Here is a 23,490-nt window from a genome sequence, read left to right as displayed (position 1 = left end):
AAAATTTATATTGTTTGTAAATAAGACGTATATTATGAGATAAGACAATGGACGATAAATTTATGTTCAACCCTAATTATAATAAACAAAATTACTTCTTCTAAGATAAAAGTTATTTTTGGAAAAGTTTGGACATAATCAATCAAACTTCCCAAAGATTTGAAGCAAATGAAGTTTTTAAAACTTTGGAGACCAAACTAATGTATAGTACATGTCCGTTCCCTCTGCAATTCAAAATGTTCATCTGTCTGTCTTTTTGCCTTCTTTTCCATTTTAGAGGAAACATGATTTTTGTGAAGATTCCCAAATAAGTGAAAGTCAATTCTTTAAATCTTTTGGTTGAAAATACTCTTGAAGACATGGAATTTTATGAGGAATATGTAACTTACTCGTTTGCTTTTAGAGATAGAAGTCTGAAACTTTATGACTAATGCCAGGAATTAAAAGGGATAAGAAAATGGCCGATAAGATAATGTATATCCCAAATGATGTACAAAAAATTACCCCTTCCATAGATTACATTAGTGGTTGAAACTTTGAACACTAAACAAATTGAACCAACCAATTAATATTCAAGAAAAGTACCTAAAGTTAATAGAGTATTTGAGTAAACGGATAAGAAAAAGTTCTTATAAAACTTTGGGGACTAGTGTAATAAACAGCCCAATGTCCCCTCACTAAATGGACCAATGCACATCTACTTTATACCTTACTTCCCAAGTCCATAAACAAAATGAGTAATACAGATTTTTTCTTGTATCAAAAGTATTTTGAGGATTTTTTTTTCTCTGGGCTTTTGTCCATCCAAAAAAGACATCTTTTCTTACAGATGTTTCTAAATTTTTTTTTTGTAGAAAAAGACTATTTTTATTTAGTTTTGAATATTCTCCTTTTGTAAGGTAATCAACTGCGCTCGGCTAAAAGCAAAATGTTTTTTTTAGAAGCTACTTTACAATGTATGTTAGTCTGTCAATTAACATTATTTAAATACAATTTTGAAATTTACAACTATCGGCTACTTGAGGAGAGGGGAGTTAAATTCAATAACCCAATTTTTTTAGATTAAAAAGCAAAAGTTAAAACAAATTTTGGAAGGAGGGTAATTTTTGCCAGGGTCGATTTTTCTTGGGAGGGTGGTCACTGGTGGTACCCTACCCCAAAATAGTTATAAACTCTCCCAGGACCTAGGAGAACCATATCGGTGCAGTGGTTAGCCAGATTCTTCGGTACAGACAGGCAGACAAACATACTGTTACTATACAGATAAGATTATGCGACTGAAAATTTCTTAATTATTTGCTAAAAAGATATTTTTTTATCGGCCTGAATATACTAACATGCAACGAATACAGAATAATTTAAAATAAAAGATTCGCTAATTTGCTACTATATCATCATTGTTGCTTTTTAGAAAAGTTTTTAGATACTTAAAATCTTCTTTATATTGTGATAATTGTAGCTGGCTATAAACAACATTTTTAGCTATTCTTATTTTTAAATAAACAAGTTTGACAACGTCCATTAGAGCAATAATATACTAAATATTTAGAAAAAAACAGGTTAAAGATGTTTGTAAAAATCTCCCAAAATATTTAGTAAAAATCACCTAATTGTTTAGTAACAAACTTTTGTTATTGGTAACTTTTTGAAAATTTTAAATCATGAAAGTGAAACAATAAGCTAAAGATAAATAAAATTGAAGTAAAAATCTAATTATATAAAAGAGTAACCTTTTTTTTCTATAGCGAAGGATATCGCTAACAGCTGAACCGATATGATTCTCCGGTATTATTCTCTTAGGAAATTTTTCTCAAAATTTGACAATTTTTATACCCCCCCCCCAGAAAAACGGCCCCCTGGTCTGCCTAGCCGCGGGCGCTCGGCCCCCTAGCCATATAACCTAACCTAGCCTTACCTAACCCAGTCATTTAGTCGAGGGGCAGGTGGGTAACGGGATAACGCCTATTCTCCTTTATAGTGAAGCTTCTTAAAGGTCCTAAGTTGATTTTAGGCTAGTTTATTTTGATAATCAAGTCTTGGTATGGTTTTAGGCTATTTTTCTGCAATTCCATATACCTTCGAATATAGAACCCGTTGATGCTAGGGACGCAACAGCTAGTTTATTATAAAACTAGCGGCTACGCCCCTAAAGGCCTCTACTGACACTTTAGATGTTTTTGTTTGTTAAAGTCTATACGTTACTTCTTTATGTTACGATACCTCTTTATGTTACGTTGAAGTCTCCCATATATTTTTAAAAATTTAGATTTTTTTGTCATTTCTCTTAGGAGGGTGGTTATACCCTCCCCCAAAATAGTTATAAATCTTCCCAGAACCCATGAGAATCTACCCTGTAAAGGAGAACCCGATCGGTTCAGCGGTTAGCGAGATCCTTCGGTACAGACACACAGACAAACAAACAGACAAACATCCTGTTACTTTAGTATAAGGATTTATTATAAAACATTCCAATAAATTAGTTGTATTAAATTATTTTATTTTATTTTAGATAAGTTTTTATTATAATCTTATTTTTATAGAGGGTAAAAATATTTTCCCAAAGGATCTTTTTTCTACAAATAAATTTATTTTAAAAGCTTAGAAAAACTCAATTTAAAGACCTAATAATAATGTGTTCATCTCTTTTTAAAATGTTAAAAATTCTTTCTAAAAATGACAATAAGAGAAACAAGTTGTAAAAAAAAGTCAGGGAGGAAGAGGACATTGGGCTGTTTAGTACACTATAATAACGTTGGCTTAACATCCTTGGGAACTTTAATTAAATTTGATTGCTTTGTTCATCTAGTTGTGTGTCCAAACGTTTCAACCACTAATTGTATTCTACAGAAGAGGTAATTTTGTGTATCATATTATTGGGTATGAACATCAATTTATCGGCCATTGTATTATCCCTTTAGATCCCTGAAGAAAAGATTCTTTTCAAATTGTTACAAGGACGATTTTGTCCAATATTATCAGAGCTTTAAAACATATCCTATTATATAAAGTAGCAAGGTTTTTCGTCTGAAGCTAATGATTTTAATAACTAATGATTTCTCCTATTTTATAAAGTTTCATATTGTTCCCGGAATGGTTTTAGTCTATTACATATTTAGATTTTAGTATTGGGATAGTTTTATGGCCATTTTTCTGCTATCTTCTTACCCCTTTGAATACAGACCCCTAGATTCTAGAAGCACAGCCGCTAGTAAGCTAAATTTGGTTTACATGTCATAGCTTAAACTCTTAAAACTATTAATTCAAAATTTGCTCAAAAACTAAGATGAGGTTGTGAGTAAGTACAAAAAAAATCTCGCAAACGGCTGGACTAATAGAGACTCAAATTTCAGTAATGGTCTAAATCCATTTGCGGGGAAGGGTGATAGAGTAGCTTTGCTACTCAAAACTAGATATCTTTTTGACCATCTTCCTTTTGTATGCTACAATAGCTTTGCAAAAAAATAGCTGAAAAAGAACACTTTATTTCTTTTGTTAGGAGCGTAGCCACTCTATATATAGTCTTCGTTTAATATAATACAAACTACCATCTGGACTTCTAAAATATGTCTCTAGCTCATGAAGAAAGGTTTAACTCTGACTCCATAACACTACAGGGTTACCTTTTCTAATGGATATTTTATAACAGGGATGTTAGTTACACTTGACTTTCATGCTACCTGATGAAGTAAAGCATGTAGAGGGCTAATTTAACGATAACTCCATTGCACCCCCATTTACCCCACCCCCTCCCTTTCTACTTGTTGAACGTTCCATTGCATTCTGACCAATAAATGACTTTCATATTAGCAGCCTTAATTAACAACAATTTTCGGGTATAGTCCTTTCCACGACATCCCTCCATAAGGGGCGAATCTTCAGTAGCTTTTCTCCTATTTCTAGCCCCTGCGGGGGGCTCTAACCATGCGGGGCCAATTACCTAACCCTGTGGGCAATCACCTAACACAATATAACCTAACCTAACCTAAAATAACCTATAAAAAGCCATTTATGGAGGGATGTCGTGGAAAGGACTATACCCCAATTTTCCCCCTGTCATAGTATACACGTATATTCTATATCCATTCCACAACTACTTACTTTACCTAGCCTAACCTAGAAAATAAAATAAAAAAATTAAACCATATTGTTGGACAGGAATGTAACAAACAAAACATATTAAAGAGTTGAAAACGTGGTCAAAGACCTTTCCGTAAGGATTAACATTTTTGCTTTCATAATAATATTGCTATTAATTTCTTATCCTACAAAAAAATGTCTTAATTCTGAAGTCAGAGTTTTTTTTAGCAATGGATGTTTTTTATTTCTAGTGTCTTGGGGCGATGCCCTTAGTCTAAAATTTTCAGTAGATAGAGGTTTCTACACTTTTAATTAAAGTTATTCCTGTACGTACGTTCGTATTTCAAACAGTCTGAAATGTAGAAGTACTTTAGCTTACAAGCTCTCGTGATTTTAAATTTTTTTTTTATTTTAGTCTCGCATAGCCTATTGAGGACTGAATCATATTTTTATTACGTAACTCAGGCAACCAAACACTTTGATTGAAAGACCTTTGTCTAGAAGTCATAACTGTGCATGGAAAGTTGCGCCTATTTTAGGCCATGGCATTCCCACTACTCAATTTATTTATGTTATGTCTTTAATTATGACGCGGTGTTAGGCCCAGATTCTAACTTAACAGAGGATGCACTCTATATTGGATAAGACTTTAGCCGATTGATATACATCCCTAATGACGAGACAAAAAATTACCACTTCTATTGATTAGTGGTTGAAACGTTTGGAAACTCAACTTAATGAAACAACCAATCAAAATTCACTTAAGTCCCCAAAGTTGTTAAGCCAAGGAATAAGAAGACGTTATTATAAAACTTTGGGGACTAGTGTAATAAACAGCCCATTGTCCCTTCTCTCTGTATTTAACCACTTCTTTGGACTATAAAAATCAAGAATGTAAAAAAAAGAAAATTAAAAACAAACCAAGATCATAAATTTGATAATGGATTTATTATTACTTGGATGTTACACCAAATTACCATGTACTCTAATAAAGTGAAGGATGTAGCGGGCTAAAATAATAATCTCCCCCATGCCCATCTCTACTCGATTCCCTCCCCTCCAACTGAATTAACGCATTGACTAATAACTGACAGGGGAAATAGCAATATAAACTAAAGACAATGTTTCCGCTGTCATAATATCCACATATATTCTACATCCATAAATTTACCATGTTATTATGATTGTTTGACAAGCTATACAGGGCTGGATGGAAATATAAATAATCTGAATATTATATTAAAACTTTTGCAAAACTTGATTGCTAATAAATATATATTCAGGGAAGAAGATCATAGCACTTTAAATAATACTTGTCCCCAAAGTTCTCTCATTCGTTGACTTAAAAATTTTGAGGACTTTTATTAAATCTTTGTTGGTTTGTTCAAAAAAGCAGTGTCCAAACTTTTCAGTCAATAGTTTTAATCTACAGAGGTTGTAACTTTGTATATCATAATTGTGGATCTACATTGATTTATCGTTCATTGTCATATCCCTTAAGATTTATAGTGATAATAAATTGAAAAATGTATTCCTCGGATAGTAAAATAAAATTTTATTTCCAGTTTAGTTGGCGCCGAGGAACCAAAGTCCCGGGTATTGTTTTTTTTCATGAAAAATTTTCTAGAATTTGATGCAATACATGATTTTTCAGTCTGGCTCAGAACTGGTTCTTATCCAGCCTTACTGGAATTTTGGAAATCATTTCAAATTCAATTTTCATATCCATTTACCCATGGAGCAGTTATGGTAAAATCATGACATTTTATGGCCCAGCAAAAAGCCATAAAAACTTTATGTTAATGAGTTGAGGTAGCAAAGATTGCATAGAGTAATTAATACAAGAATAGAAAAAAAGTAAAAAATTTACAAAGAGTAATCATAATAAGAGAAAATTATGATACTAAGTATCACAGCAGGCATAGGTTAATTATAAAGGTACGAAATAGCATAGAGTAATTAAGATAAGAGTTGAATAAAGATACCAAGTAGCTAAGATTGCATAGAGTTATTAAAATAAGAGTGTAATGGTTACTAGTATCACATAAAGTAGCTGGACAAGGTGTCATAAAATCAGCCACGTGTCGTCGTAAAAATGAGAGATATGAGAGGAAAAGTAGGTAAGGAAACAACTAAAAAAGAGATAGATTTAGACGTTTTTTATGACGTCACACATGTTTCCATATATCCCAAAAATGGTACAGAAAAAGTATTTTAATAGTGAAATAAAGGTACAAATTAGTGCAAAGAGTGATCATAATAAGATGTGTATACGATGGCAAACTGTAAGTATTGTAACAGGGTAATAAAGGTACCAAGCACCAAAAAAATACATAACAAGGATGACAACATCCATAAAAGCGAAGCTCTGAAACGATATGACAGACGAACATTAACTCTTATAGGGTGTCAGAACTGAATTTACAAAATTAAAATATAAAAGTTTTGACAGGATTTTACATATATTTGTAGCAAAACTTCTTAAATACAGACTTCTGTTTAAGGACATTTTTAGGACTATTATAGAGATGTTTCGCTTGTCATATTGTACCTTATTGTTATGGGTATCAGGAATATAGTCCCTTTCGTGGCAACGCCCCTTAAGGGTTGGTTTGTCATATTTTTAAAATGGCTTTTAATATGTTATTTCAGGTTAGGTTAGGTTATGTTGGGTTAGGTTTTGTTGGGTTAGATGATTGTCCCGCAGGGTTAGGCAATTGGTCCCGCAGGTTTAGAGCACCCCGCCAGGGCTAGAATTAGGAGAAAAGCTAATGTGAAAATACAAAGAATCGCCCCTTAAGGAGCGTTGCCACGAAAGGGACTATACCCGGAATCAGTATTTCAAAAGTCAGACCAATCGGATGATTATATCACATAAAATTGTTGTTAAAAAAAGTTAAAAATTAACATGTTTAAAATGGACGTACGGACATTCTGGTAATGGTTATAGAGTTGCTACGCTTTCTAAATCGTACCTAACTACTGCAGGAATCACCATGCAAAGCTTGAAATTGATAGGACATTTCTAACTTAACGAAATAAGCTTTCCGTTACGTACGGACGGATGGACCGACCCTAATTATAGAAAAGCTTCGCTTTTAACAAGAATGACAATATCTATTAAAGCAAAGCTCTGAAACAGGGGACAATCGAACATTAAGATTAACTAAGGTGTCGGAACTGATACCTAAACAGTATAAAAATAAGTTCATAGAAAATTGTATGTAAATTTGTAGCAAAACTGCTTAAATACAGCATATATAGAGCATTTTTATGACTTGATTACAGAGTTGCTATACTTTTGAAGTCGTGCATACCAATTTCAGGAATCACCATGCTAAGTATGAAGCTGTCCGTTTGTAACATCCCCTAATTATATATCCTATTAGTTTTACATAAGAAATACATGTAAAAACTTTGTTTTTAAAGTGTATTTTTGAGAATGGTTCTCTAAAAAAAGGGATAGCAACATCCATAAGTAGCAAAGATCTAAATTTTAAAAGTAAGAACCGCAAAGCAAAGAGAAGAAAAAATAAGCATTAGAGACAGGTAGACATAGGAACTAGTTCATACGAATCTTCACACAAAATTTCAGCAGTCTTTCTTTGATAAAAGGAGAAAATTGGTTAAAAGTAGTACCGATAGACATATGGACAATGTGATTTGTTGAACAGACGCGCATTGGTCAGCTTAATTCTCATTTAAATAGAAGTGAAAAAAAAACAGATGGACAAAGTTAGGTAGAGAGTAAAGACAAGGTATTACCGACAGTTTTACGAAATATGTAAATTACATATTGGATGCTTATCAGTATAGGGATTTTTAACAATAATTTCAAACCCTTTATCTTGAATAGAAGCAGAGAAAATCACGTTTCCCCTAAACGTAGCTGGCAGACATTATCACCTATAGAGTAGCTATCAAAATACATCGAACAATATATTTTTTTTATAAAAATCAAACATATAAATCTTCTTTAAAAGTCTAAAAAGTCAAATTGATAATTTTTAAAAAATTTAATAAAAATCTAAATAACAAATAAAAAGGTCATTTCATTAAAAAGAAATCAATAAAAATACGATTTGAAAAAATATTATTTGTACTTTTTATATTTTGAAAATAAAGGTACTAAGAAAGAGAGGGAATGTCTGATTGAGCCAATAGGAGAATCGCATCGGTACATACATTTAATTTCATTGTTTGAAATTTTGTACACATCTTGTTACGAATGCATGTTTTTTTTTTCATTTCATACGTAGATAAAAGTTAGCTGTAAGCAGTATATTTTCTTAGTAGAAAGCTTTGCGGAATCAGAATTAATTGCCCAAAAATTTCGTTTAATTTTGAAAGCTTAGTAACGAAGTGGATTCTTTAAAAAAAGTTAGGCTGGCTACTCGCTGGTGAGGCAAAATTATTTTTGTGAAAAATCCTCCAAAATCGAAAAAAAATTACAAAAATTAAATAAAATCTTAAAAGGGTTATTAACATATGAGTTTGTTTAATTTTTTGTAGATTTTTAATGTGCTTTTGGATGATTTTTCACAAATATAATTTTGCCTCACTATCGAGTAGCGAGTCTATAATTTCTTAAGAATCCACATTAGCTTGAGTCGAAAGTAAACAATACTTTTGTCTGCTAGAAATGTTCCTTCTTAGATTTGACGAAAAAAGGGTTCAGAATATGCTTCTATTCTTCTATTTCTATTTATTTTGAATTATTCCTTTCATGTTGTACAATTTTACCTTACTGTACATCTTTAGTGTTTCCAATAAAAATAAAAATAAAAATACATAGAACCGTACAATTATAATATGAACGCTACTGTGATTTTAAATTTGCCTAGACCCTAAAAACCCCATAAAAGGATATATAAATACAGCTAGCAGTTCAAACGTAACATCTTAAGCGACAGGTTAATAGAATTTTGTGTTGTTCGTTTATTAAATTGGCTTTTATTTCCGTAAACTTGATATATGGTTTATTTAAAAAAATTTTTATTTTGACTTTTTATAGTATTGTAATTTAATTTCCCTATATAATGTTCATTTAAATTTATATTATTGAATCCTCGGAAACTGTTTGAGTGTAAGAACCATTTATTTTCAATTAAATGCTACATATAACTTTATCATTTATATTTTAAATTATACGCTATCGCTCCATCCTTTAATACCTTTGGATTTTGACAGTTTTTACGCAAAATTTTGAAATATTTATAACTCATTTTAATTATTGACTCAAATTGGAGGTTCTTTTTTCTCTCTCCCACCTTAAGTGCCCCTAGAGCAGGGGCGTCCAAGCTATTTTATTTTGGGGGGATAATTTGCTTTTGGGGGTGGGGGATAAAAAGGCGCGCGAAGCGCGCCGCAAATTTTTTTTACCCCCCCCAAAAATTTTTACCCCCGGGGTAAAATTTGCCTGGGGGGGGGGGGTAATTACCCCCCGTGAAATCTGTTGGCAGGGGTAAATTTTGTTTACCCCCTTCAAAATTTACCCCAGGGGTAAAATTTTTTTTGGGGGGGTAATTTGATCATGTATTAATATTTAGTAGTAAAAATGCGCGCGAAGGTCGCCAAATTTTTTTTGTTAGGGATTTTTTATTTCCCCCCCTAAATGTTTGGGGGTGCCAAGATAGGGGTAAATTTTAAATGGGAGGGGTAAAATGAAAAATATTTTGGGGGTGCCTACGGCACCCCAAAATTCGTTTAGGGGGGTGGTAATCACCCCATTACCCCCCCCCCCTCCCTGGACGTCTATGCCCTAGAGCCTACTACAAAATAATAAAGCTTAGATGGAATTCTTGTTACTTATAAAATAGGCGTCATGCATTTTAACATTCCGATGTTTATTTTTGTTCATCTAACTATTATTTCAATTAAGTAGGTAAAACTTTGTTTATTACATAATTATTTTAAATTTATTTCTGCTACCTTAATATACTATTAACCTATTTATTTTTTCATAGTTTTTAATTGAATTTAACTGGATGTTATGAAAGATCTTTCTAACTGCTGGACTTTACGTTCGACATACAGACAGACTGATTGACTTTCTATAACTTTTATATAAGGGTTAGGTATTTCATTTTGTTGAATCTCTTTTTAATAGTTTATATTTTAGAATCAAACTTTTCCTGTTATATTTTACCTTTGCCCACCTTCAAAAAAGCTATGACATTTTTATTAAAGGTTTTAAAATAATATTTACCCATTAATATTTTCTTCTAGGATGGGTCCTGTTTGCATATTTTTGTTGGTGGTCTCTGCAGCCTTTTCTGTGGATGCTTTTGGAGGACCTCCCCGTCCTCAGTATAGTAAGTTATTTCTACTACTTAAATGGCTATTTTAACTAGGGGTGGGTGTTGAGGGGCTTTAAAAGACCCTTATTTGCTTTAAATTTTAGTTTTATAAAGTAACAAGAATTTTTTTGAGGTTTGTTTACATTGGTGATTTTTCTTTCTGGAGGGTTGAGTGTGAATTGCCCTAAACTCAATATTAAAAAACTTTCTTGTATTCATTCGAATCCGGTGGATAGGAACCGGTTCTCATCCATACGAAAAAACTATGTCTAGCATCGTATTATATCCAGCTTTCTACGAATATAAAAATGTACAATCATAAGATTAATACCAGTTTTTTAGCCCCGTGGTGCCGAAGGCACTAGCTATAAATTTGTACATTCTATATCCGCGGAAAGCTGTTTATAATACGATGAAAGAAATAACTATTCCTTTATTAAGAACTAGCGGCTACGCCCCTAGAGGCCTATAGTGGCACTTTGAATGTTTGTTTTTTAAAAAAATAATGAGTAACTTTTCTATGTTGCGTTCAAGTCTCGAGGTAAAAAAAAATTCGATTTTTATTGTGAATTCTCTTTGAAGGGTGGTGGTACCCTCGCCCAAAATAGTTACAAACCTACCAGGGACCTATGAGAAGCTATCCTATTAAGGAGAACCTAATCGGTTCAGCGGTTAACGAGATCCTTCGGTACAAACAAACACGCATCCTGTTACTTTTTTATAAGAATTCAAGTTTATTTTTGAAAAGATTGATAATGCTTGTTCCAATTAAAAAAACTCGTGTCAGTCTTTAGTAAGCCTTTTAAAATCTGCAGGAAGTCGAAACCTGTTCAAAGCGTCTAAACTTTTTTAAAATTTGAGTCTTTGTCACGGCTACTGAACCCTGAAAACCTCTATTTACATATATTTTATTTTTCTAGACAGACCTCCTTACAACTACAGACCTCCATACAACTACAAACAAGGATATAACCAATATAACCAAGGTTTACTCTAACATAACACAGTGCGTTCGAAGGTGCTTTGACTTTTGTGTCAGAACCTAAATTGGGACATCGTGCATTTATTACCCTAGGTAGGTAACTTCATTTAACTTTTCAATAAAATCTAAAATGCAGACGTTTTTGAGAAAATTAGATTTGAAAATTTCAAGTTCAATTTTCATCCCCTAGGAGTTACCGCATAATCATGACAAAAGCTAAGATTATTTATTTTAAATTTTGAACAACTTCTCTTTTATAAAGTCTTTCATAAAATCTCTTTATGATTTATTTAAGGCAAAATTTCCGTGACCTTAGCAAAGCAACAAATAAAAATGGCCATGAATCAACTTGCTTCAGGAGTGGTTTTATGAAGAACTTTTAAAAAGCAAACTTGTTCAAAATGTTAAATAAATAATCTTTGCTTTTCTTATGAATATGCCGTATATCCTAGGGGATGAAAATTAAACTTGAAATTTTCAAATCTAACTTTCTCAAACGGCTGCACTTTAGATTTTATTGAAAAGTGAAATGAAGTTACCTAATAAAATGCAATATGTACCAATTTAGGTTCTGACACAAAAGTCAAAGCACCTTCGTATGCACTGTGATAAAAGCTATTCTATAATTTACCTTGTTTGGTTTCTCGTCTGTCCGGGAAAAGTTTCTTAAAATTTAAATAATTACTTTTATTATTGTAGTAATTCTGTGCAGGATACTGTTACTAAGAATATCTTTTAAACTAATTTAATTTTTAGGCGTGCAATACAACAAAAGGAACTATTGTTACCAGGTAAGATATATCCGCGCGGAAACCTTTTTTAAAGTTTTTTTTTTGAGGAATACTGCACACAGTTATGGAATCTCGACGACAAAGATTTTTTTATCCAATCTTGACAAGTGAGGTATTTTTGGAAAGAGGAATATATATAGAAAACGCCTATGAAAATTAGAAAATCTGCAGAAATCATATTTTCAAGTTATTTGCAAAAATCTGCAATGTTAATTTGCAAAATTAATTTCATGCCTTAAATGACTTATTTAAAAAGAAATCTTTTTATGAAATGTGTTTATCTATAAGTTTAGAACATACTTAGGGCAAAACAAAATTCTTTAGTGTTACTTTTTTCACCTTATATATGAAAAAAGCAGTTTCTCACATTTTATGATAAAAAAAGGTTTAGGAACAAAAAATATGTTTTTTCTTGATGTAAACACAATGATTGGCATAAAATCTATCATCCTAAATGTAAAAATCAGATATAGAATCCTTTTTAGAGCAAAAATAGTGCAAAAAGTAACCAAGACATTTTTGCAAAGTATGAAAATCTGAAGAAAATAGTTCTTATTGATTTTGAATCTTTGATATACATATCAGATAAATGTATATAAAATTAGTGATCAAAAACTATAAAACAAGTTATAACTTTTTCAACCCTATCATTGATTAAAATGCACTTTTAGGTTTACTTATTACCAAAGTAGCACATAAAAACTCTTTTTATTAAGTTATGAAACAAAATAAATTCAAATCAACAATTAGGTGTTTTTTATAATGCAGTAGACCATTTTGTAGTTGGTTTTTTGGCATTTATTTTGTTTAATTACATCATAAAAAGAGTTTTTATGCACTACTTCGGTAATTCTTAAACCTAAAAGTGCAATTTAATCAATGACAATGTTGAAAAAACTTATAACATGTTTTATAGTTTTAATTCACTATTTTTATATACATTTATTTGATATGTATATCAAAAGCAAAAAGAACTATTTTCTTCAGATTTTCATACTTTGCAAAAATATCTTGGTTACTTTTTGCACTATATTAGCTCTAAAAAGGATTCTATATCTGATTTTTACATTTAGGATGATAGATTTTATGCCAATTATTGTGTTTACATCAAGAAAAATCATATTTTTTGTTCCTATACCTTTTTTATCATAAAATGTGAGAAACTGCTTTTTTCATATATAAGGTGAAAAAAGTAACAATAAAGAAATTTTTTTGCCCTAAGTATGTTCTAAACTTATAAATAAACACATTTCATAAAAAGATTTTTTCTAAATAAGTCATTTAAGGCATGAAATTAATTTTGCAAATTAGCTTTGCAGATTTTTGCAAATAACTTGCAAATATGATTTCTGCGGATTTTCTAATTTCAAAGGCGTTTTCTATATATATTCCTCTTTCCAAAAATACCTCACTTGTCAAGATTGGATAAAAAAATCTTTGTCGTTGAGATTCCATAATTGTGTGCAGGAAATATATCACTTAACTGCTGAAAATTGTCTACAAGTAGACCCATTAAATGTGAAGCCTCTAGCTTCAATACTAAAATAGTTATTTCTCGCGTCTATAGAATGTCTTGTTTTGGTATTATTAGCTGTTAGAGCAGTGTATTTTCTGCAGGCTTGTAACAGGATGTTGTCTGTGTCCTCTTGCTAAGTGCTGGACCGATATGGTTCTTCTTAACATTGAAGCTTCTTATAGGTCCAGGGAGGATTAAACCATTTGAGGCAGGATACCTCTACCATCCCAAGAGAATTGTCTTCTAAAATATATATCTTGCTAAGCATAGCCGCTAGTTAAACCTAATTTTTGTCCTGTAAATGTTCCTGTAGGCTAATTTTGCAATGAACTATTATAAGCGCAGATCTTGTGCAAGTGTGTATACTATTTCAATGTCTTTGTTAAATTGATTTTCTCTTTGCAAAGCATAGTATCTATTTGGTCTAATTTTGATAGGTTTTAACATGTTTCTTTGACATTTATTTGAAAGAAGGTTTATTAACTTTTTTGCTTTTTATTTAGAATAGCTAGTCGGTGTTTTTAGTAAGTAATAGATGTAAAATGGTCCATAGAATTTAAATATGCAATCGGTTTTTTTGTAGACCTCTTATTTTTGAAGTAATTTAAGTTTTTTAAAAAAATAGTGAAGTCGGTTTTAAGGTACTAAAACGCAACAAAAAAAAGAAGAAAATTGCCAGTATGAACAAAAATAGTAAAATCTTCAATTTGACACCTTATTTTTAAAATTCTGTTGAGTAATTATTGAAAAAATCTATTTTGTTAACCTCGATTTAATCAAAACTTTGAAATTAAAAATATCCTCTCACAGGCATAAAAAGTATGTGTTCATATATACTTTTAGAATGAGAAAAATAATATGAATCCATTCTAAGCAAAATTAAAAAAGTTTTATAAAACTAAAATAAAAAATATAAGTTTATTTTAAGAATCATAATTTTCGGCTTTAAAGGGTTAGCTTGAACAAAACCTAAACAAAAGACAATGCAATGTAGCAGATATTTTTTAAACACAAGAAACAATAATGTATTTTTAACTGCATTGTTTTGAAGTTTATAAACAGACTGATGCATATTTGTTCATAATATTTCATTCTTTACATGTTCTTTAATATCACTATATTTATTGTAGTATCTATTGTAAATATTGTATGAACGTTCTCCTTTTTTTTTGGCAATTCTATTGGTTAATTTTATAGGTTAAGCTTCCCGATTCATCAATTTTTGCGATTTGTGATTGGCTAGTTTAGTAGTTACAATTCTTAAAATAAACTTTTTATTTTTTTTATTTTTTATTACAACTTTTTAAAACTTTTTCAATTTTGCTTAGAATGGATTCGTATTATTTTTCTCATTCTAATGGTATATATGAACACATGTTTTTTTATGCCTGTGAGATAATATTTTTAAGTTTAAAGTTTTGATTAAACCGAGGTTAAAAAAATAGATTTTTTCAATAATTACTCAACAGAATTTAAAAAGTAAGGTGTCAAATTAAAGATCTTACTCTTTTTGTTCATACTGGCAATTTTCTTCTTTTTTGTTGCATTTTAGTACCTTAAACCGACTTAATTATTTTTTTTAAAAACTTAAATTACTTCAAAAATAAGAGGTCTACAAAAAAAACCGATTGCAAATTTAAATTCTATGGACCATTTTACATCTATTACTTACTAAAAGCACCGACTAGCTATTCTAAATAAAAAGCAAAAAAGTTAATACACCTTCTTTATACATTTTATTTTTAGAGCCAGAGATATTCTAATAAAGGTCTGTCAGTTCTACCACCGTGCACTACAGGTAAGATTATCCCTTGGTACAGTTCTTCAAAGTTTTTCAAATTTATTTAATATTTTAGTTTTATCAAAAAATCTAAGAATACAGGTCCTAGATTTCTTGTACATTTTGTCCATATTTTGTTAAGGAGAGCCATGTTTCTATAACTTTTCGCATAGTTTTTAAAAGCTAAGCTTTATTGTCGTTCAAGGGGAGAAAATGTTGACACTCTTTAAGTCCAATCAACGGGGGTATATTACGTACAACAGGGTTTTATTTTTTTTCGTTTTAGGTGGGGCAATATACCCCTAAATGGCTACCTACTCAACATAGTCTTAGAAGTATCCCTGCATTTGTAAATTATTGCACGAAGCGGCATAATTTTTTATCACTCTTAAAATTTAAGAAGTGTGGCTTCATTACCTCATAATTTTGTTTGGCTGTATTAGAGATGTGTATCATTGACTATAAACCCTTAGCAAGGGGAGTGTAGAAGGGGACACTTAGAGGGGTTTATCTATTCTTAACTTTGCTGAGGGTAGCAGATACATCCGCTTCTTAATGCCTCTGATGTAAACCATGTAAGTGTTTAACTTTGATATTTAATTTTTAGGATCTACCAGATTGGAGATAGGTGTAGTTGGGCCAGATGGAACCTGCATGCCTGATGTATGTGTGTATGTTACAGATAAATCAAGTTCAACAAATGTCACTACCAATAGTTATGGACTTGCAGCTGTTAATGTTAAAGGCTGCACTGCAAGAGTGGCTGTCAATACAATAGAATATGAAACTAAAGTCCTTGATATTGACCTTGAATCCTGCGAGGATGGAAAACAAAAAGTAGTAGTGAGCTTGTCTAAAACTTGCAATTTTAATATTTATTTCCAGAGTTTTGGTATAAATAATTTGGGTTTGGTTACTCAGATTTTTAACCAACATCTGATAAGTTATGAATACACAACATCAAGTGGTGCTACAGGTTTTGGAACCACTGTAGGTGGCTGCATTGCGGGTCCTACTTGTATTTATGTCAATACTGATGATCCAGACAATGAAAGACTGAAAATAACTGTCCGCAAAGCTTATGGTGGAAACACGGTTAATGTACTGGAAGTTAGCAAGCTTGATTCTTATGATGGTGTACATGGCGTTCAATATGGAGCTAAAGTAACTGTACCTCAATTATATGATGGAATTGATCCAGTGAATATTCTGTTTTATATTCATTTGAATGTTTGGATTCAAAGTTTGTTTTCAGAATGTGGTTTCATCGTTTGTATAAACTACGCTGGATCTTCTCTAGTGATAGTTAATGATTCTGGTAATATTGAGGTCATTGGTTCAGAAGCTTTCCTTAATTTGGATTCCTTAGCACCAGTTAATAAGTTATCTGGATTCGATAAACCAGTGGCATTTGCTGTTGATAAATTGTATGCTACAAGTAAAGACATTCTGATATGCCTATCTAAGGAAGCTGCAGACTTTGGAGGTACTTTTCCTTCTAATTCTACCGATTTTCTACTTCAGGTAAAACTTTCCATAAATCTGTGTGTTCCTTGCTCTTAACAATTGAGATTTGTTTTATTTTATATTTAGAACGTGTCTGGTGCAAATATGTAGGAAGTTTGTCCCAAATAAAAATGCCTCTTTCAGTACTGTTCTGAAAACCCATTTTCCCAATACAGATTCAACACTGATTAATATCTGGATTAGAAATGTGAACCGTACTGATCATTAGTAACCTTGACAATTTACTATATATAAGAGAGGGTTTTTAATGCAACCATCTCGTACTAATGATTAAATGGCACTTAGAATTCTAATTTCGATCTAAAATTTTGCATGAATAATCCTTGGAAGGGCTATTTTCACTAAATCTAACAAAAAGTGGGAAAAGTAACAGTTAACGTCTGGCGGCTTACCCCTTTTGCCATTTTTTGGCAATCTTAAGAGCAAATTAGTCACTAAACCTATCTCCACATTACTTTTTTCGCCCAAAAACCTTATCATACGGTTCTAGCCAGTAGCTGTTAGTAATAGAAATTTTAAAAATGGTTATTGCTATCATTTAACATGAATTAAACCAAAAATATGTTTTAAAAAGTGGATTCCAACGTAATTAATGATGAATTTGCCCTGAAAATAGGCAAAAAAAACGGCTAAACGGCTGAGCCGCCAGCCGTTACTTTTAAAACTTTTTGTTCAATTTAGGGAAAATATACCTACTAAGGGATTACTCATGAAAAATTTCAGATTGAAATTCGAATTCTAAGTGCCATTTAATCATTGATTACGAGATGGTTGCATTAAAACCCCCCCCCCCCCTTAAATAAAAAATCATATCTATACCAGTTTTGTTAGCCCAAAAACTTAAATATTAAATTTCAAATTTAGTATTCTCTAAAATCTGTATTGAATTTAAGTTTAAGCTTTATTTGTTTTCAATTTTAAGTATTAGGTTTGATTTTTATTTTTATAAAGAGCCCCTGCTTGCTAGGGAGTATTGCTCTTTATAATAAGGGTTAGGTAGGTTGCGCTAAAATTCTGTAAAAGAGTAAGTTTTAAGGCCTAAAAAAAGTATTTGAACAATAAAATTTATGTTAACTTTTTGGTCTATATTTTTTTCAATAAGGAATACACATATTTTGTTTTGTACTATTGTTGTTTAAGCCTTAAAACTCACACAATTTAGAATTTTAGCACAACCTACCTCTCCATTAAATGATTTTTTAGGGTGGTATTGCATTTGTTGATAGTAGTGGCAAAGTGACAACAAATGAAATTGATGGTGAAGTGGAATTGTAAGTTTTATTTCTTTTCATATAAGTAACTGAATGTCTGGTTTTTTTTCAAGCTAAGGATAATGCTAACTGCTGAATTGAGATGGTTCTTTATGGTGAAGCTTCCTATAAGTCCAGAGCTAGATCTTTAAATGTGTAGCCGTTGGCGTTGCCGCTGCCGTAGCCGTAGCCGTGGCTGTAGCCGTTGCCGTTGCCGTGGTCGTAGTCATAGCCGTAGCCGTAGCTGTAGCCATAGTCGTCGCCTCAGTGCTGCTAATATAACATCGATTTTTAAAAGATTTTACAGCAGTGCAATGCCAGCTATCTATAAAATCTTCTATGGCCCACCCTATAAAAATTTTTTTTTAAACAAAGAAATAAAATTACTCTGCCTAATTTTTGAAGTTTTTTTTACACAAAATTACAATTTTAATTTTAAAATACACTTTAAATTAAGAGTAAAATATTATATTTGGAATTAAGAGAAAAGTTTTATCTTCTTTACACCTTTCCCCGAATCTTCCACTTTTTTAAAGTGTACCTTTACTTCCGCTTTATCAAATAATCGTAACGCTTATTATTACAACAACACAAACAGTCCCCTTTCCCGTTAATTTAATCATTAAACATTTCCTTCTTTTTATTTGCTTTCGTATATTTTTTGCGTTTTTGATACACGATCAGGTTATATGTAGAAGAAATTGAACACTCCCGTTCCAAAACACTGGCACGGCACGTCTGCCTATACATTCCGTTTAGGGACGCAAGGGAAGAGATTCTTTATAAATCTTAATAAGTTAATAGAATGTGGGCTTTTATTCACTATAACTTAAGAAATAGTTTTTGATTACTAATATCTTTAAATAGTAATCATTTATAATCTACCAAAAAGTGTATTTTAGGTACATATTTTAGTATTTATTTATTTAAAATTGTCCCTTACAATTGGCAGGCAACATACCTAATACGGACATGACGAGACTTTTTTTTACTTCATTCTGTGTCAGTACAAAAAAATTATACATTTAAATACATACAAAAAACATCCATTTGTTCATTTGATTATTCTTTATAAAAAAACCTCAATTTCAATGGTTTTAGGTTAAAATTATCAAAAGTAGCTGTCTTTGTGGCTTTGGCAATGCTTTAGCAACGCTAACGTAGTGTAGCCACTTTTAGCGTGGCCGGCCACGACTTCGGCCACGGCTACACATTGCCAATATGATTTAAAGATCGTATTGTTTTTTTTGTAACCACGGCAACGCGTGGTTAATATGATTTAAAGATCGCTATTAGGTTGGTGGCTGTACCTCTGGCTACGGCAACGGCTACACATTTAAAGATCCAGCTCAGGGAAGTTTTACTTTGAGTGGATATCTCTTAGTATAAATTGCCTTTAGAAATAAATCCAGCTCATATTCCTGAAATAAATCACATGTTGGCTTATTTATATTTAGCATTAGTGATACTATTGCAAAAGATCCTGAATTGAACCTTTATCAATACTTTAAATTCCACATGTTGGCTTGTTAAATGGAGTTTAATGTGCAACTCTGAGCAAGTAGAGAGATTACTCTAGAGAAATAATGTCTAATATATAATTCTGCAAGAGAGTGGCAGAACATTAAAATGTTGTCATTGGTTGAATTAAACTGAAATTTTCAAGTTTTCTACATTAGAGTTATTTAGAGCTGTTCTTTTAACTTTTACTCTAATCAAGTCCATCACATGAAGTACTGCCTTCATATTGTTGTTTCATCCAAGTTTTATCTGTGCATTAATAATAAATATGCTTTATCTATTGCAATCAATATAAAATAATAAAAATCCCTTTAAGAATTTACGTTAACAAAATCATATTTTTTTCTTGACTTTCTATTAAAACAAAAAAAATAATATCTCATACTTCAAATGTACATGATTTTTAATCTGTAATTCGTATCTATTATAAACATTTAAGATACATAAATTCATATGTTTCATGTTTCTAATAGCAATACTTATACAACAGTACGTTCGTTAAGTTTTCAACAGGACCTAGCATTGTACTGTATGTACATTGTACACATATGGATAAGAAGAATGGGCCTACATTTTTTCATTTTGTTCATATAAAGAGTCTGCTGTAAAAAGTCGCATTTCTTAAGATAAAGCTTTTCTCACGTAAATTATATCGTGTATTTTCTAGTATAATGTAAATCGTATTACAAATCCATTAGTAAGTCAGCTATGAATAGTTGATTTCCTTAATATGAAGTTAGCTTTCTAGAAAATATATACTCAAAAATTTTAAGGTGTTTTGTCTGCTGAAGGAGTTCCTTTGTCAGATTTACGAAAAAAGGGTTCAGACTATACTTCTTGTCTTATAATTCTATTTCTGAGCATTATTCGCTATTTATGGTTGTGTCTTCCTAATTATCAAAAATTTTAGTTTTTCCCTGGGAAGTAATGGCTTCGGCATTGTAAACAAGATTATGCCTTTCTGTGTATGCGAAGGAGATCCTGAGAAAGTCATGGCAGTACATCCTGATAACGTTATTGCTGATGCTTGTCCTACCACAGCTTGTGGGTTTTATGAAGTCTGTCCTTGCACTCCCGCGGTACCACCCACTGGTTGTTAACGCCGCGCCGGCTTAAAATTAGGTAATTTTGATGTACTTTTTTTTAAAGCTCAATTTGTCATAGTAGTTAATAAGATTAATAGCGAAGCTACTCTTTAATTTATTCAGTCCGTCCGTAACCCTATGGGTAATAAGTGATCTTCTCTGCTCTTATTCAATAAAGACTTCTGAAATACTTATTGAGGATTTGTATGACATCTATGCATTATTTTGTCCATCTGTCTGTTATTTGGGGTGCTAGATCGATTTTAGAATTTTAGGTCTTCTTGATTTTCTCTATTCATATTCAGGGACTGGATTGTTAAATTCTACATATTTCCATAATGTTTTATTAAGATTTGTCTAATAATTGCGGTGCTGGTTCTATTAGGATTTTTAAGTTTTCGTGATTTTAAAGGTTTGTTATTTCCCTATTTTAAGTTTAATGTTTTTTGTATGACCCTGCTTTACAGTAAATTTTTTCTCTATATCCAGTCACAATTTTTGAGCTTTGCTACTTATGGCTGTTGACATCCTTTTGTTGCGTCGTTTCATTAATTTGATATTAATGATTAAGAGGGAAAATGTTATTTTTTTGCGCAATCTTAAAGATGTGAACATTTTTTTCATTGGGTTATAAAATTTAATTTTCTAATTAGTTATTTATTGAAACGTAAAATCTAAGCTTTCTACGGATATAAGAAATAAAAAATCCTTTCTTAGCACTGTTTTAACATACTTGGTTAATTCTTAATTATCAAAATCTGTTATTATTTAGGTTCTGACTAATCCCGAGCATTGGAAACTGTATCTTCAAAGATTATTATATCATCCATGTAATTGTTGTGCAATAAATATTTTATCCTATTTTTTTTACAGATTTTTAAAAGCTAAGCTTTTCTATAATTAGTCTGTCCGTCGGTAACTATTAGTTAGTTTATTTAGGCATGTTGGAATTGACCTATCGATTTCAAACTTTGCATGGGATAATTACTGCAGTTAAGTACGAGTTAAACAGCGAAGCAACTCTATAATCGTTACTAGGAAGTCTGTACGTTTATTACCCTTTTTTTTACAAAGGGTTAATGCTATCCTCTCGTAATCGATGATTAAATGGCACTTAGAATCCAAACTTAAAAATTAGTATTGGGTATTATTTCATATGATTTAAAGCAAAAATGTTTCAAAAAATTTATTCCTACGTAATTTATAACAGATTTCCCCTTTAAATAACAAGGAAGACAACATCCATAAAAGCGAAGCACTGAAATGGTAGGACAAACAGACATTAACACTTTTATAGTGTCAGAACTGAATAATCAGAATATAAATGTATGAGATTGGAAGCAAAATTGTAAGTAAATTTGTTAAAAACTGCATGATACAGGATAATGTTTATAGATATACTTACATTTTTAGGACTTGATTATAAAGTTGCTTTGCTTATAATATTGTACTTTGTTGTCCCAGAAATCAGTATACCAAAAATCATATCAAACGGATAATTAGATCACATAAAGATTTGTTGTTAAAAAAGTAAAAAATCAACATATTTAAAATGGACGTACGGATATTCTGGTAATGATTGTAGAGTTACTACGATTTTTAAATCGTACCTAACTACTACAGGAATTATCATGCAAAGTTTGAAATCAATAGGACAATTTTAACATGCCTAAATTAATTAATAAAAGCTATCTATCTCGGACGTACGGACGGACCGACCATAATTATAGAAAAGCTTCGCTTTTAAAAAGATTAACAAATATCAAATAGTCTATAAATAATTTAAAACATCCTTTTATCTATCTAAATTAATCAATCCATTATTCTATCTATCCATCTATATCTGTGTCATATTTCTCTCTATGAATCTATCATATTTTCTATCAATCTAGCTATATTTATATCTTTTTTAAAGATTGAATGGTAACTATATATTAAGTGGTTTACTGCTTTCATTTATCTATTTATCTGTTTAAAAAAAATCCTCTATATTAAATTGAAAAAAATCTGCAAATTATTATTGTAAGTATTAAAAGATAATTGTATCTGAAGATTACTATAATGAATGAAATATGATTTTTAGAACTAATCTTTTGTTATTCATTCTATATGGACATGGACTATATGTTAGTAAATCATATATCTATGACTTTATCTATTTATCCATACCTATATTTATCTATGCCATACATTTATCTATTTATCCATCGTACTATCAATCTAGCTAATCATCAAGGGATCTATAGGGATGTACACCCCAATTATAATACACAAATTACCCTTTCTGTTGATTTTAATTACTGTTTGAAAGTTTGAACACTCAACTCTAGGGACCAACCAATTAAAATTCTATAAAATTTCCCAACAAATAAGAAAACTTTGGGGACTAGTATAAAAAAACAGCCCAATGTCCCCTCCCTCCATGAACTATATATCCTTGTTAAGATTGAATGATAGCTCCCAATTGAAAGACTAACCCTCCCTTCCTCCCTGTATATATTCTTGTTAAGATTGAATGATAGCTCCTAATTGAAAGACTAACCCTCCCTCCCTCCCTGTATATATTCTTGTTAAGATTGAATGATAGCTCCCAATTGAAAGACTAACCGCTGTGACTCAAATACTTTAAAAACTTCTTACACTTGAGCCGAAGCAATTTCTT

The 23,490-nt window shown here is 31.2% G+C and overlaps 1 protein-coding gene across 8 annotated transcripts; it reads left to right on the top strand.

The window, feature by feature from the left end:
- The first annotated feature begins 8,853 nt into the window (after nt 1-8,853).
- On the top strand, nt 8,854-21,689 carry LOC145306146 (uncharacterized). Of its 8 annotated transcripts, none has more exons than XR_013874905.1 (9): nt 8,854-8,990; nt 10,306-10,391; nt 11,297-11,362; nt 12,115-12,149; nt 15,412-15,463; nt 16,053-16,931; nt 18,176-18,243; nt 20,654-20,865; nt 21,601-21,689. XR_013874905.1 is itself a non-coding variant. In XM_080148122.1 (9 exons), the coding sequence occupies exons 2-8, from the start codon at nt 10,307-10,309 to the stop codon at nt 20,841-20,843; spliced, it is 1,392 nt and encodes a 463-aa protein (XP_080004248.1). In that variant the 5' UTR covers nt 8,854-8,990; nt 10,306; the 3' UTR covers nt 20,844-20,865; nt 21,601-21,689. The 8 variants fall into 8 exon arrangements, 7 of the variants coding, with proteins under 7 accessions (XP_080004248.1, XP_080004243.1, XP_080004246.1 ...); XM_080148122.1 differs by having other exon boundaries at nt 11,297-11,342; nt 12,116-12,149; nt 16,053-16,969; XM_080148117.1 differs by having other exon boundaries at nt 16,053-16,969.
- The last annotated feature ends 1,801 nt before the right edge of the window (nt 21,690-23,490 follow it).

Source organism: Acartia tonsa, chromosome 14 (genome assembly GCF_053477335.1).
Source record: "Acartia tonsa isolate MP-2025a chromosome 14, ASM5347733v1, whole genome shotgun sequence".
Taxonomy (NCBI): Eukaryota; Metazoa; Arthropoda; class Copepoda; order Calanoida; family Acartiidae; genus Acartia; species Acartia tonsa.
This window is presented reverse-complemented; position numbering and strand designations above follow the sequence as displayed.

What these genes read in the sequence shown, in the direction of transcription:
- LOC145306146 (XM_080148117.1), top strand. Translation starts at nt 10,307, where the DNA reads ATGGGTCCTGTTTGCATATTTTTGTTGGTGGTCTCTGCAGCCTTTTCT. An exon ending in ACCTCCCCGTCCTCAGTATA is followed by an intron (nt 10,392 to 11,296) that starts GTAAGTTATTTC and finishes TTATTTTTCTAG; the next exon opens with ACAGACCTCCTTACAACTAC. An exon ending in TCTACCACCGTGCACTACAG is followed by an intron (nt 15,464 to 16,052) that starts GTAAGATTATCC and finishes TTTAATTTTTAG; the next exon opens with GATCTACCAGATTGGAGATA.